Source organism: Panthera uncia (genome assembly GCF_023721935.1).
Source record: "Panthera uncia isolate 11264 chromosome A1 unlocalized genomic scaffold, Puncia_PCG_1.0 HiC_scaffold_17, whole genome shotgun sequence".
Taxonomy (NCBI): domain Eukaryota; kingdom Metazoa; phylum Chordata; class Mammalia; order Carnivora; family Felidae; genus Panthera; species Panthera uncia.
In genome coordinates, this window is record NW_026057577.1 from 123,459,819 (window position 1) to 123,475,070 (window position 15,252).

Here is a 15,252-nt window from a genome sequence, read left to right on the forward strand (position 1 = left end):
GCTATCAAGATCAATTTGAATATAGACATGATTTTGAAAGTCAGCTACACTGCTAGGAAGGTAGATTCCAGGTCATTTATTTTAATCAGTTTATAAACCATTACATTATGTTGCTACTGCTTTTCACATAAAGGTACTAAAATACATTAACATTTGCTAATGTTTATTGAGAACTTAAGATGTGGAGACACTGTTAAGTACTTAACATGAATTATTTGATTTAATCTTTTCAATGACCATTTGAACAAGGTATAAAAATGGTATATAAGGATTCCTGTTTTAGGATACATTAGGAAATCAACATAAAGTTTCTAACTATTTAATTCTTCAGGAAAGGTCAAGAAAAAGAATTACTATCATTTCATAAATGAAAAAATATTTTAAACACACTCATCCACTTACACCAGGAAGAGCATAATGTAAGATTAAAGATCAGTTCTGTAAACTGAAATGAATTTAAATCTGTTGCTTATGTCAAAGCAGTGAACTGACAATGTAATTTTGAATTACTAACTGTAATTTAGCAGCAACGCTAATGAACATAACTAGCAAATGGTAGTTTAGCTTAAATTAATGAAATTTGGGATTTCCCTACAAATCAAAGTTCTTTTGAAAAAACTTTAGTGAAGGTAAAGGTAAAATTAACAATATGGATCTTAAACTTACATGATTTAACAAAGTGGAAAGCTTGGACCCATCTTGAATATTCTTCTCCAAGATATTTAGGACTTTCACAGTTTTGTCAGTGGAAAGCTGAAATAGCAACACAATTTTTTAAAATCAATCATTTGTAAAAGTAATAAATTATTCAAGAAACATTGTGTACAATTATCACCTTTGGGCTACAGAATATATTAAAGAGTGAGAAAAGAAAATTTTCCCACTTAGATTCTCTATTTAAATCTGAATTATGTAGAGAATTAATCCCTTGTTTCTCAAGGACAGAAAAGCAAACAAAGAATGGGCACAAATGCACATTACTACTCTTAACATATAGCTTGTGAAGATTGAGTTTGTTCTGATGCCTGGCCCCTGTTCTTGTGGCAGTGACCCTGAACATGCATATGAACGAACGAACACACACGCATACTGAGACTTTTTGGAGAGAGACAGAAGGAACACAAGTGGGGGAGGATCAGAGAGAGAGAGGGAGACAGAATCGGAAGTAGGCTCCAGGCTCTGAGCTGTCAACACAGAGCAGCACGTGGGGCTCCAACCCATGAACTGTGAGATCATGACCTGAGCAAGTCGGATGCTTAACCAACTGAGCCCCTAAATTTTTATTTTAATGTTTATTTTTGAGAGAGAGAGAGAGACAGAGTGCAAGTGGGAGAGGGACAGAGAGAGAGGGAGACACAGAATGTGAAGCAGGCTCCAGGCTCTAAGCTGTCAGCACAGAGCCCAACACGGGGTTTGAACCCACGAACCGTGAGATCACGACTGGAGCCAAAGTTGGATGCTTAACCCGACTGAGCCACCCAGGGGCCCCAAACTACCAAGACTTAAAAAAAAAAAAAAAAAAAAAAAAAAAGGTTATTTATTTTGAAAGAGAGAAGGGGTGGGGAAGAAAAATGGGCGCACAAATTGGGGAGGGGCAGAGAGAGAGAATCCCAAGCAGGCTCCACACTGTCAGCACAAAGCCTGACACAGAGCCAGATCTCACGAACTGTGAGATCATGACCTGAGCCAAAATCAAGGGTCCGACACAGCCAACTGAGCCACCGAGGTGCCCCTAAACTACTGAGACTTTGGTAAACTTCCCATACTTTGAAAATACTCAGCAAATTCACTTTGTGAAACAGAAATAATAGCTATATATAATAACAGAATTTATGAAATAAATTTAGGATTGGAAGTGTCATCTCAGAAAACTGATGACATATTCCTATACAATAAATCAATCTCTCTCTCTGCACATAGCAATACTATGAACTAATAGCACATTAATTATTGGTTAACTATGTGATATGTCTGGCTTTAAAACACAAATTCATGGAAACCCTTGTGCACTGCTGGTGGGAATGTAATTGGGTGCAGCCACTATGGAAAACAATATGGAGGGTCCTCAAAAAACTAAAAATAGAACTACCATAAGATCCATCAATTCCACTTCTGGGTATTTATGTGAAGGAGAAGAAAACACTAACTTAAAAAGATATATGCACCCCCATGTTCACTGCATCATTATTTACAATAGCCAAGACATGGAAACATCCACAGTGTCCAGAGATGGATGAATGGGCAAACAAAATGTGGTATATACACGATGCAATATTATTTTGCCATAAAAAAGGAAATCTTGCCATATGTGACAACATGATTGGTCCTTGAGGGCATTACACTAAGAGAAATAAGTCAAAGACAAATGACATATGATCTCACCTGTGGAATCTAAAACCAACAAAAACCAACCCAATTCACAGATACAGAGAACAGATAATTCTGTACAACAGGGAACCTGCCCTGGTTAGAAGAGGAGAGGGGCACCTGGATGGCTCAGGTCATGATCTTATGGTTTGTGAGATCGAGCCCGGCATCTAGCTCTGTGCTGACAGCATGGAGCATGCCTGGGATTCTCTCTCTGCCCCTCCCACTCATACGTTCTCTCTCGCTCTCTCTCTCAAAATAAATAAATAAATTTAAAAAAAAAAGAGAGAGAGAAGAGGAGGAGAGAGGATTCATCTAGAAATTATATCTGCACAGCAATCATGCAGTAGTTTAGGAAGTAAATGGTGGCTCATAAAGATTATGGGAAGCCATCCCTTGATGCTGTCACTATTGTCTGAAGTTATTATCAATGAAAAATACTCTGCTATTTCATTAGAAAAGAATGAGACTATTTAGCAACAGAGAGCTCACAGGAAAGACAACTCACAAAAATTATTATAAAGCCTACAGCAATGAGGCTATGTACTTATTCACAATTAATGTGCTGAAACTGTAGCATTACCCTTTTACCACTCTAAATGGCTAAAGCAAACGCCAAGGAAAAATTTAGTGTATTTCTACATTTAAATAATCTGAATATCTGAGACAATAACAAGAAAAACAGTGGAAAAAAAAATCCAGGCCCATGCCTCTTTCGGTGCAATGATACAGTTTTCTTTAGAATAATTTACAGAATATTTCTTTGATTCAAGTTTAAAAAAAAAAAAATTCAGTTAGCCTCTCAGAAGGCAACCAGAAATTGTTTTCAGTATTATTTACTTTATGTAAACTTTGTAATTTGCCTTGGAAACTTTAATTTCAAAGATAAGACCTTAAGTAAATATATAAATTTTACTTTAGTGAGATACCTTATCCATTATACCCATTGCTTTAATTTTAGCAGATTCACTGCCGAGTTCATTAAGCTGGTGTTTTCCTAAGAGAAGTTCCTGAGGAATTTCATCATCATCACCTGAAAAACCAAACCGAACAATTAAGGGAGAATACATAGCTCAAAATAGTAAGTTTAATTTTTTAATAAAATTTCTGGACACATAGACAAATACAAACAAACTAAACAAATAACAACCTAAGAGGCTTCTGCACACCTCAAGCGCACCCGTAACAAGCGAGGACAGGGATTAAAACTAGAGCTCTGACTGGAATGGAAAGAGGACTCAGATCTCGTGTCTTCACTCTCAACCAAGTTCTCTGCCCCAAGGGGCTGACCTGTGTGCACTACATAACAGTCTCTCATGCCCTCTGGCTTCTGTTTGGGTACAGCTAGTGGGGTGCCCTGTCAGAAGATCTAAAGAGAAGGAGAGTGAGGTCAGGGTATTTATATCCGTGACTCCTTCCTTGTACGGTCTCCTCAGGCTGCCTATGTCCTCCAACCAAAAGGTTACTGCCTTTTTTCAAGGCAGTCTACGATATTTTTTTCCCTACAGAGTGAGAGTTCTGGTAACTTCTCTTTACCCTTGTTCCTTTCGGAGCAGCGATGGTAACAGTTTCATGGTTGTTAACCCTGGATTCTGGCACTATTCTGTCCCTAACTCTGAAACTGGTCTGTTTGTAAGTAAGTCCTCCTCAAACTATCCCAATTTGAGAGTGTCATCTGTCTTCTGGTTGGGATCTTCAATGACATGGGAGACAGTTTCTCAGCACACCACTGGAGTTTTATAAATGACAAAACTGCTACTCCAAATAATGGAGATATGCATTAATGATACTTAGGCAAGTACCTCTGACAAAACAAATATTTTTAAAATCAAGGGTAATATAATATAAAGGGTAATATACCTTTTAAGGCATTTTCAAATAGATGGACTCATATCAGAAATTATTGTATATCACATGGCTTTTGTAAAATTAGGTAAAATGTTTGTACCAGCTGAAGGTGACATACAATGGTTGAGAATAGCTCTAAACACTGCAAGCACATTACATTTTTATATTTATAGATATGATCTTTACATATTATAAAAGGAATATATAAATATTACATTAATCCTATTGTATGTTAATTGGTTTACTATTTTGTTTTCCGTATTAGATTCTGTATTACTTGAAACCAGGAGCTGGGATATTTATCTTTGGATCTCTAGCATTTAATATATTAGTGACAAAGAGCAAGTATTCAATAAATATTGGCTATAAGAATAAATGAGCAGATGCATGGGTTCCTGTTTCTGCATCCTTGCTCAAATTAGTACTTAGGTCCTTATCTAGGACCTACTCAAGTCTTACCTGCGTTAATTACTCTCACCTACCTTGGTAACTGCACTTTCAGGATTCTTAAGACACTATCAATAATTAATAATACCTGATTTTTATACTAAAGTTTTCAATTTCTTGACAATATAGACTACACTTGACTCTAAACCAGATTTCAAGTTGCTTGAGAGCACTTAATCATGCCTCTGTATCTACTAGATAACTGGCAGAAAGCTAGACACATAGGTAAATAAATACATTTAAAATTGATTTTATATTTAGAAGTAAATATATATTAAAATGATTTTACCAAATGCAGTAAAATCCATATCTTCTAAATTATCCAAAATATTCTCTATTGAGGCTGTGAATCTCTTAAAAGTTGAAGAATCCATCATTTCTACAAAAAGAAAAAATAAAAACTTATTATGATCATATTACAAGTAGAATACTGAAGTTGAACACTGTGAACAAAGACAAAAATTTACCTTCAGGTGTTAGTTTTGGTTCATAAGCTTTCCTCTTCTTCTGTTTTTCTTTTTTCTTCATTTTTCTAGCAACTAAATCAAACAAAAGAAATATTGAAATACAGGAAAGACAACTTAAAATATTTCTATTCTTGCGCTTAGGTTCTTCCAGAACATTAAATACTTAAACAATAACCACTGCCATTCCAAACTAAATACATACTTTTGTCTTGATTAACAATTAGGAGTTGTTAATGAACTCAGAAAAAAGTATCAAAGAGTCTTCAAAGTTAAACCCCTAAATTTAAGGTGGCTTATGTAAGAAATCCGTTGATACTGATGTATTACCCTCACTAAGGCTGGGAGGAGGAGAATAATCTTCCATGTCAGAATCTGATGGGCTTCGGTTTCGATAACGACCACCACCTGAACTCCTTCTTCCTTCATGAGAGTGGCCACTTCTCCTATGATCCCCAGAGCTTCTTCTGTCACGTTCTTCATATTCCCAAGCTTTATCATCATCTTTTTTATGTCGTTTCCTAGAGGCTAAAAGCAAATCCCCATGACAAATAATTTACCTCATTTAAAAAGACTATTAAAGCTTGTACTTCACAAATTTACCACATGGGGGAAAATCATTGTGTGGGTCTAGGAAATTCTGAGTTTTTCTGTTTAATCAGAAATATGAATTATGGTATAGAAATAGTATCACTTATTTTAGCAATATCTATCTACATTTAAAGATTTTTACATGAATTTGGTTTGCTAACAAATATAGATAGGAATGTTCTGGGAATTAAACAGCACTCATTTCAAAGAAAGATATAATCAGCGAGTCAATAAAGATAATATCTAACCATCAGGATGAATTAAGGCATGCAAAACAATCTTTATTTAGGATTTGGACGAAAAACAGAAACACCTTAAAGCATTTAGATTACTGATGGGGAGTAGGGTTTGGAGGAAAAGTAAACTTTTGAGAAAGTGTTATAGAATATGGGGTAACCATGTATACCAACAATTAAAAGTCAAGTTAAGCCCACAATTTAGGTATAAATTCAACAGACTGATAATCTAACGTCACAGGCCTACAGAGAATAAATCCATACAGTTGTAAATACTCACACTGAATTCAGTTCCCCAATAACATATTTGCTTAAACCCAAAGAAAAAAGCTTTTAAGCTTATAAATGCTATATAAACAAATTTATGTATGTTACCTTCAGTCCCTCCCCCATCTTTCCAAGGGTCTAAGCATTCTGCTAAAATCACCAGTATTGACAGGAACTTCTAGGCAGAACTGGCAAACAGATTTCATCTGACACATCAACTCTGATCAAATGGTAATAGCTGCCAAGAACATTATATTTCCTTGAGAAAGCATCATATTTCAGCAAGAAAGACTGATTAGAAATGTCTGTCCTGTGACAACCTGAGGGCAGTACAAGTGACAAATATTTACCATACCTGCTCTTGCATGCAGTACCAACAACTTAAAACTAGGTTAGAGAAGTAATGTGTCCTACATCTTGGGATTCTTGTTTTGACCACTTGTTGCTGACAATGAAATACTTTCTAATCGTTGAACTAAATGTGACTCCCTTGCTTTCTTGTAGCTGACTTCTATTTCACATTCCTAACTATGATCAATACTCAAATACTTAAGACAAAAATAATGCTTGAGTCCCCTTAAATTCTTAGATTTAAGGATGCCAATCTTACTAGCATAGATAGATGTATTCTACTACGCTTGTACTGGTGCCCTTATGTGTGAATAAGCAATGCCTACACTCTGGCTAATCTCACCCTTACGTGCTGCCTTAGCTGCTCCTATTCGAGAATCTAGTTTGGTTTCTGGTTCTGGACCCTTCTGTCCAATTTACTGACAGTATGGCAGAAAAAGATAATTTTGTTTCCTCTTTTTGGTCATAGACTTGGCACAGAAAGATGGTTCATAAAAAAAGACAAATGTAAATGCATATATTTAAATCTCCAATGATTTTCTTCATAATTAGGCATAAATTTGACTATGAAATATGAGGAAGAAGTAGGACTTTCTCCCCTTTTGCAATTAGGGTATGCCCCAGTACGTTCTCTTAGTTGAGAGGCTGCCTTATTAAACTAATATAAGGGGTGTGTGTGTGTGTATCAGAGAAACATTTAGCATTCACTAAATACTTTTCAACAAGTACTAACATACCTATCAAACATGAGGAAAAACAACTAATAAGCAAACTTGTTCAGAAAGAATTCTATGACCTCAAATATGACCTAGTCCTTTTGAAACTTAATTTCATACGAAATCCATTTCAAGCATTCAATTCTATGATTAGAAAACGCTTGAAAAATCTTACAGTTGTTAGCAAGAACATACAAAATACCGTACCGGTGATAATTTTTATAGGCCTTGAAGATTTTTTGTTTCACATCCATTAAACTTTAGGAAATTTGGATAAAAATAGGACGGCAAATTAGAAAAAATTCCCACCCAACTTCTATGATACAGTGTGTTGTAATAAGGTTACCAGGATCCCAATTCATTGTTACTAGTTTATTCTTTTGCTATTACTCTCAAGAAATAGGGGAGGAGCTCAGTAGACAGGTAGATAAAATATGACTTGAGTGTCTTCCACCTTCCCTAACTTTCACCTACATTGCTCTTTAGCTTACATCTTCCCTCCTTCCCCAGCAACACACTGACCTTGTAGTTGTGCTATGGCTATCCAGATCTATGTGGCCCAACTTTCAAAGTTACCCCTCAACCTTTCCCCCATCCTTCAACAAAACAATTGCCTTAGTTTTAGATTTTCAGGAGTGCAATTTGATTAAACTGCAGTAAAACCTTAAGTTTCAAACGGTCTCTCTCAAAGCAGCATAACGCTTGTGTTTATGTTCTCATACTACTTTTACATTTTGTATTACACTATATTCTCACTGCATTGTTTTTGTTGTGGTATAATGACAATGTGTTTGTTTATGTAAACTACCAATTGCAATTCCTCCATCTCTCAAATCAGCGGCTCCAGAGTAAATTTTTCTATAGTTACTTGTATAGAAATTAGAAAAACAGGAAGCTACTCTGAAGTCTCTTAAAAAATCCAGAGAAACTTTTCTTCCTCCTAGCAAGGGCTGAAGCTGAGGTTCTCTGATACGAGCTTTCAGTACACTTGGAAACAGATATAACAGGGTTCATGGCTTTAAGATGACACTAAGTGCTTCCATAAGATGAAATGAGAGCTCTCCTAACAGAAAGCAAAGAAAAGAATAGTGGCTGCACTAATGACAAACATAAGGCATGTGTGGCTCTCTTCTCTTACACTTGATGGCCATTTCTGATTGTGCTATTCTTTCTACTTAACTGCAAGGTAGCTTCAAAATTCTCCTCAGCTTAGCAATGAGAGGAGCTCAGCCGCTCTCAGTGAAATGGGAGTTGAAGTGTGATTTGAAATCAGTCTGCAATTAAATAACTCCTCCTTCTTAACTACTCCCTTTAGGAATGGGTGATGTTTTAGGGAGCAGGAGAGAGAGTGAAGGAGAGGCATGTCTATAAAGGGGAGTGAGTTTATGAGCCACCAGATCTCCTTTCTCCTATCCCTTTCCAGAATATATGTTCCCATATGACCAAAATGTTTGATTATAATAAAAAAAGTATTAAGTTTAGCCATTGAAATATATTCCATGTAAATACATCTCATGAGAATACAAATGATAACAATTGTACATATAATTGTCAGATTAACTTTGCTATATATTTTATTTCAATTTTAAAACTTTCTTCAGATTTGTTCAGTATTTATAGCCTACTGCTCATAGCTCAAGAGCTCACAATTTAAAGAAAATCAGAGTAAATGAACATTAAAAACTTTGGAGGAGGTGAAGGATTTCCATCAGCAATATACATTTAAAATTAGCAGCATGCATCTGTCCTTCCTGCCCTTGCTTGTCACACCTCAATCTATGGAAACTAGGTGGAAAAGGTAGAATACACTGGAGGTCTTCCCAGTTCTTTTGGTCAAAATGACTAAGTCAGTTGGCACACAAGTGAAGATCTCCCATAGTCTGTTTCCACTGAATGCCGTTTAAGTCAAACAAGGTTGCTGACCCCTCTTGGCTAGGCTCAATTCTCTTGCTCCAGAAGAAGGAAGATAGGGATAAAAGAGAAGAACTTTTTCAGTGGACCAGTAGGAAGACAGGCGAGGTATAGCAAGTCTAGTGCAAAGACAGGTGATCACAGTGTTGTAGAGAGGTAGCTGTGTAGTGAAGAAGCCAGCTCTGGAAAACAGTGAAACAAGGGAGGAATTCCAGGACACAGCTGGGCAAAAAGGAGAAGCCAGGTCCAAACCACACAGATAATTGGCAATGTGGCTAATCCATTCATAATTTAGTGATAGTATGGTTTTAAATATTTCTTCACCTGGCTATCTCCTATGTGTCCTTCAAGACTCAACTCAAGTGTCACCTCTTCCAGTAAGCGTTCCCTGAAACCCAAGTATAATTTTGATGTCAATCCAATGTGCTCCCATAGCACCCTGGATTTACTTATTATCACTGTACTTTTCTCACTGTGCTACAACTGTTTACATATTTCCCCCATTAGACTGAAGGCTCTTTAAAGACAGGGGCCACATCTTATTTATATTTTTAATCTCAGTGCCTAACATATATAGTAGGAACTCAATAAATGTTTGCTAAATACAGACACATACCTGTGTTATTTGACACTAACCATAGCTCATTAAAATTTTTTTTCTTGGTGCCAACTGATCTCATCTGTCACACGTTTTTTAGCATAAAGAAAAAGCCTTGCTATACTAAGTTATTAAGAATTAAGATCACTGTACTGTTCCTAACCCCCCAAATTATGAATGAGACAAACATATCAACCTGCGTTTTAATTCTAAAGTAATAATAAAATTATGTGATACTTACATTCAAAAGCTTCATCACTATCATTATCTTCATCTGAACTGATTTCAGCATATTTTGGCTTTTCATTAACTGTGCTACGCTTGCGTTTATTCATTTTCACACGTTCACAAAGTGGCATGGTGGATTCAATTTCTGCCAGAAGTTCGGGGGGTAATTCTTTTAACACTGATTGATCTATACTACCTATTAATGAAAGGTAAGAAAAAAATTTAAATCTGAAGATAAAAGGGAAATTTTAACTAAATTAGAACAATGAAAATGAAATACTAGTATTTATATACGTTTTCTAAGTCAGCTTTGTATTTTAATAAAACACATATTTAAAACTGTAATAGGCTCAACCCTGACCTGATAATGCAGTTTTTATACATGTATCATTATAGAACAACTTAAAAAATATAAAAAGGGTAGTTATATCATCAGTTTTTGATATAATGCCTTCATTTGTCTGCACAGACTAAAAACTTTCTAAAACTATGAATCCACTGGCATTGACTAGCGTATTTGTACTAGGGGATTCATTTTGCATTCTTGGTAGCACCCCCATTTGTTTTACAGAGGTCTATACCAGTTAGTTTGAAAGTAAGGCTCTCTCTCCGTGCAGATTAGAAGAGTTGGAAGACACTTAGCACCTCCTTCTCTTCATCTATGATCTTGGTGGTTGTGTGATATGGCTGAGACCAGACTTTTACATGCTTTTACCTATCACTGTCTATTCGAGAGGCATGGTAATGCCTTTAGTATTCCAAAGAACTTCCTCAAACAGATAAACCAATATATGCATTTAACTGAAGATAAAGGAACATGAAAGGCAGGATAAACAAAACAAAAATATTTAAAAATATAATTGTCTATAATTGAAAATAGTAAATTCAAGTCTGTCATGAAATAAGTTCATATTTTCCCATGAAAAAGTAATGACGGAATAAAAATATATCAGCATAATAACATTAACATAATATTTACTATTTAATCCTACACACATACACACAAATACACAAATACTACAAATGAAGAAATAAATTCTTAACATCTTATTGAGAGCTTAAAAATAAAGAAGTAGCAAAAGCTATTTATTCAGGATAATTTGTCCTTGATGATGACAATTTTAACTTACTTTACTTACCCTTGTAAATTTTTTAGTGGAAGTACAAAAATGAGGTCTTAGCTGCTAAATTTTAGAAACTGGGAGCAAAGAGTACTTTAGTGGATTATAACGGGGAATATTAGTAACTATAATCAACATTAACACTACAACATTTGAATTTTAATAGTGCTTATGTAAAGGATAAAAATAAATCATGACAAAAATGAATGGGTACTGATTAAGATAATTTCAAAGCCTCAGTATTCAATCCCAATAATTTAAGAATATAAAACATAGATTATTAATCTCAATGGAAGAATAATCTTTTTTTTATTCTTCATGCAATTTTTATTGAACATCATGAAAGAGTTATTTCAGTAACCTTTAGTCTTTTACTCTTCTAAGGACACGCATAGCAAAAATTTTACCCAATAAAGATCTAATACTTGTGACTGGTAGTATTCCAAAGAATTCATTGCTGAGAATCCTGACAGACTAATGTTGAGTGTAACTTATCTGTGTCACTTTCAAATCATGTAACATTACTCTGTGCTGGCTTTCTTAATTTAACTGTACTTTATCAGTGAGGTCTTTTCAGAATATTGCTACAAGTAAAAGAAACCAACTTTAGCTTTGGATTGTCCATATGTTCAGCCCAAAGGTAAATACAACATGCATCTCATTTAAAAGTCCTTAACGTCTTGAGCACCACTAATTAAATGTGTGGTTCTTTTTTGATGGAAGGATCATGTCTTCTAGTATTTACCTTCCCCTTTCCACATGGCCTATAATTTATCTTAATTTATTTTAATAATTTATAAATGGCTCAATAAATGCTTTCTGATTACCTGTCATTCACAGTTTCCTATGATCACTTACAAACTTCCTGTATAGTTTCTGAATTGCTAGATTTTAGAGGCAAATGAAGACATTTCCCAAATTAAAAAAAAAAAAAAAAAGGAAGTACTGTCCTTTTTGTACTCCTGAAATGTTATAACCTTTTGGGGTATTTAAATAATGATAGCCCCTGGTGCCTGAGTGGCTCAGTCAGTTAAGCATCCAACTCTTGACTTCAGCTCAGGTCATGATCTCACGGTTTGTGAGATGGAGTCCCATGTCAGGCTCCATGACGACAGTGCAGAGCCTACTTGGGATTCTCTCTCTCCTGCTCTCTCTACCTCTCTCCTGTGTGCTCTCGCTCTCTCTCAAACAAAACATTAAAAAAAAAATTAGTAGAGATAGCGCCAAAGTATTTGGCCTTTAATCCATCATGACATTTTTTAAAAAGCCAATTTACCTGATTATGTTCTGCTTAAATTCCCATTCTCAAAGACATATACTGACCTGATACATATCCCAGAATAAAAATTATCCTATGGATAAATATACAATAGATAATCAAGGGTCAATATATGTATTGGTACTTGTAGTCTCTTTACAATGGTTTGTGAGATCACCAGAGCAAGGACTCTGCTCTCTTTCTCTCTTTTAAAAAAACTCCTCACAATAGCCAGACATAGAAAACTTAAAGTCATATATATGATAAAGCAGGCACCAAAGTTTATTCATTGTAGTTTACCATCTCTTATTCCCTAAATCATAAGAATACAATCAGATTTAAGAGCTTTTCTATTAGGTCGATCATTTTAACCTCTGTATAACTGAATGGTACAGCAACATAATTCAAAGACCAAATGTTTAATTTCTGAAGATGACCCAACTTAAGAAAAAACGAATCCAGCAACAGGTAATGTCTCTCAATGTATCATCCTCCAAAAGTGACCTCTGTTTCATTTTAAAGAAACATCTATTCCAAAGGTTTAGTCATTTTCTCAATTAAACACATCCTTTCTTCCTTTTAATAAAACACTTTATAAACTGACTCAGCTAGGTCCCTTGATTATAAAGAATAAGAGATAAAATGTTAGACTTTCCTATACTCACATTCGGGTTCTTTACTACATTATCAAGGACTGAATAACTGACTCAGCTTCAAAAGATCTGAATAAACAGTGAGTACCTCAAATGATGCCTATGATGTATTGGTTATGTTCTTTCCCCTAAATTAGGAACTAGTAATTGTTTAATTGCAAAATAATGTCTATTTCTTAACACAACTAGAAACTAGATTTTAGAAATTATTGTTTATGGAGGCACCTGGGTGGCTTAGTCAGTTAAGCGTCTGACTTTGGCTCAGGTCACAATCTCACAGTTCATGGGTGCAGCCCCACATCGGGCTCTGTGCTAACAGCGCAGTCTAGAGCCTGCTTCGGATTCTATGTCTCTGTCTCTCTCTCTGTCTCTCTGTCTCTCTCTGCCCTTCCCTGGTTTGTGCTCTCTCTCAAAAATAAAATAAACATTAAAAAAAAAAAAAGAAATTGTTTGTAGGGTTATTGTTCTTAAAAAATTCAGATTGCTAGGACCTGATGATTATCTTTCTCACCTCACTTCTCCCATTCCAACTACTTTATTGTTTAAATCAGGTGTTTGAATTACCACAAAATTTTAAGTTACTGGCTTGAGGGGATAATGTCATTTAGTCACAATTTTGTGAATATCACACTTTCAGCTTTTGTAGGTATATACTCCATTAGATGTAGCGCACCTCTATTTTCTAGCTCTAATAAGGCTAAAAGAATACATTTACTTCTAGATATGGCACATTTTAGGAACCTTGGATTTCTAAATTACTTATATTAGCACATTTAGCAGATTATTAAAACCAGACTATTAAAAGTCTCAAAGAGTCACTGATTAGATAACAATGTATTATTTGGGAGCGCCTGAGTGGCTCAGTCAGTTAAGCGTCCGATTTTGGCTCAGGTCATGATCTCACGGTTCGTGAGTTCATGAGTTTGAGCCCCGCGTCGGGCTCTGTGCTGACAGCTCAGAGCCTGGAGCCTGCTTCAGATTCTATGTCTCCCTCTCCGCTGCTTGCACTCTGTCTCTCGCATTGTGTCAAAAATAAACATTAAAAAAAAATGTGTTATTTGTTTTTTTAAGTGAAACAAACAACCCCGAGATTAAAATAAATGAACTCTTTGGGACTAAAGATTCAGACAGTGGAAACCAGTCATGTTCAGAAACAAACCAAGAAACTCACATAAAACTCCAAATTATGTAAGTCATAAAAAACATCTTAGGCATAATGTAGTTCAGGGACAATTCTTCCAACAACCTACTCAAATTACAAAGGAGTAGCATCAAATGGATCTTTAACCCCAAATACAGGCAATCTGACTGTCGTGTAACCCTAAGTGGGTTAATACAGTTTGAAGAAGATACATATTTTTGGTAGAAATGGTTCCTAAATGCAAGCCAACTTCTTTATTTAAAGCCACTATTAAGAAGTACATCTAAGTAGCATAAATTGTGGATTACATAGCCCTGAAATATGGCAACAGTTGGGAGGTAGAAACAAAAAGCAACAACCTAAAGAGAAACTAAAAAAAAGTATGGTTCAACTATGAGACCAGGACACTGAATGTTCCTTTCACAGGGACCATAAGATTACCTAACCTGATGGCAGTACTATGGATAAAGAGGAAGACTGTGCACTAGGGACCAAAATCTGCAGTGAACGTAGGGACATGGAAGATTGCTGTCCAAAGTTTTGAGGTCGGGTGCCTGGGTGGCTTAGTCAGTTGAGCATCCGACTTTGACTCAGGTCATGATTTCGTGATTCATGGGTTTAAGCCTTGCGTTGGGCTCTGTGCTGACAGCTCACAGCCTTGAGCCTGCTTCGGATTCTGTGTCTCCCTCTCTCTCTGCCCTCCCCCGCTTGCACTCTGTATCTCTCTCTCAAAAATAAATAAACATTAAAAAAAAAGTTTGGAGGTCACAAAACAATGACCTTAGGGGAAAAACTTTGACACGTACATTTTAGCAATTACAGGTGACCCTTAACATGTTTGAACTGCATGGGTCCATTTATATGCCAATTTTTCTTGAGAGATACAGTATAGTATTGATGTATTTTCTTTTTCTTATGATTTTAACAGTATATAATGCGTGTAATAAACAAAATATGTATTGACTTTATGTTATTGGTAAAGCTTCCTGGTCAACATTAGGCTATATCAGTAGTTAAATTTGGGGGGAGTCAAAAGTTATACATGGATTTTTGAC

At 35.6% G+C, this 15,252-nt stretch overlaps 1 protein-coding gene across 6 annotated transcripts in view; it reads right to left on the reverse strand.

Moving 5' to 3' along the window:
• NIPBL (NIPBL cohesin loading factor) overlaps positions 1–15,252 on the reverse strand; it is a 199,522-nt gene that overhangs the window by 63,833 nt on the left and 120,437 nt on the right. For 5 of the 6 annotated variants that reach the window (XM_049648156.1, XM_049648150.1, XM_049648152.1 and 2 more), the window contains 6 exons: positions 10,038–10,220; positions 5,457–5,654; positions 5,130–5,201; positions 4,952–5,041; positions 3,297–3,400; positions 667–753 (listed from right to left, as the gene is read on the reverse strand). In XM_049648156.1, coding sequence (XP_049504113.1) covers positions 667–753; positions 3,297–3,400; positions 4,952–5,041; positions 5,130–5,201; positions 5,457–5,654; positions 10,038–10,220 — 734 coding nt within the window. The remainder of the gene's footprint in view (positions 1–666; positions 754–3,296; positions 3,401–4,951; positions 5,042–5,129; positions 5,202–5,456; positions 5,655–10,037; positions 10,221–15,252) is intronic. The other variant, XM_049648153.1, reaches the window with a different exon arrangement.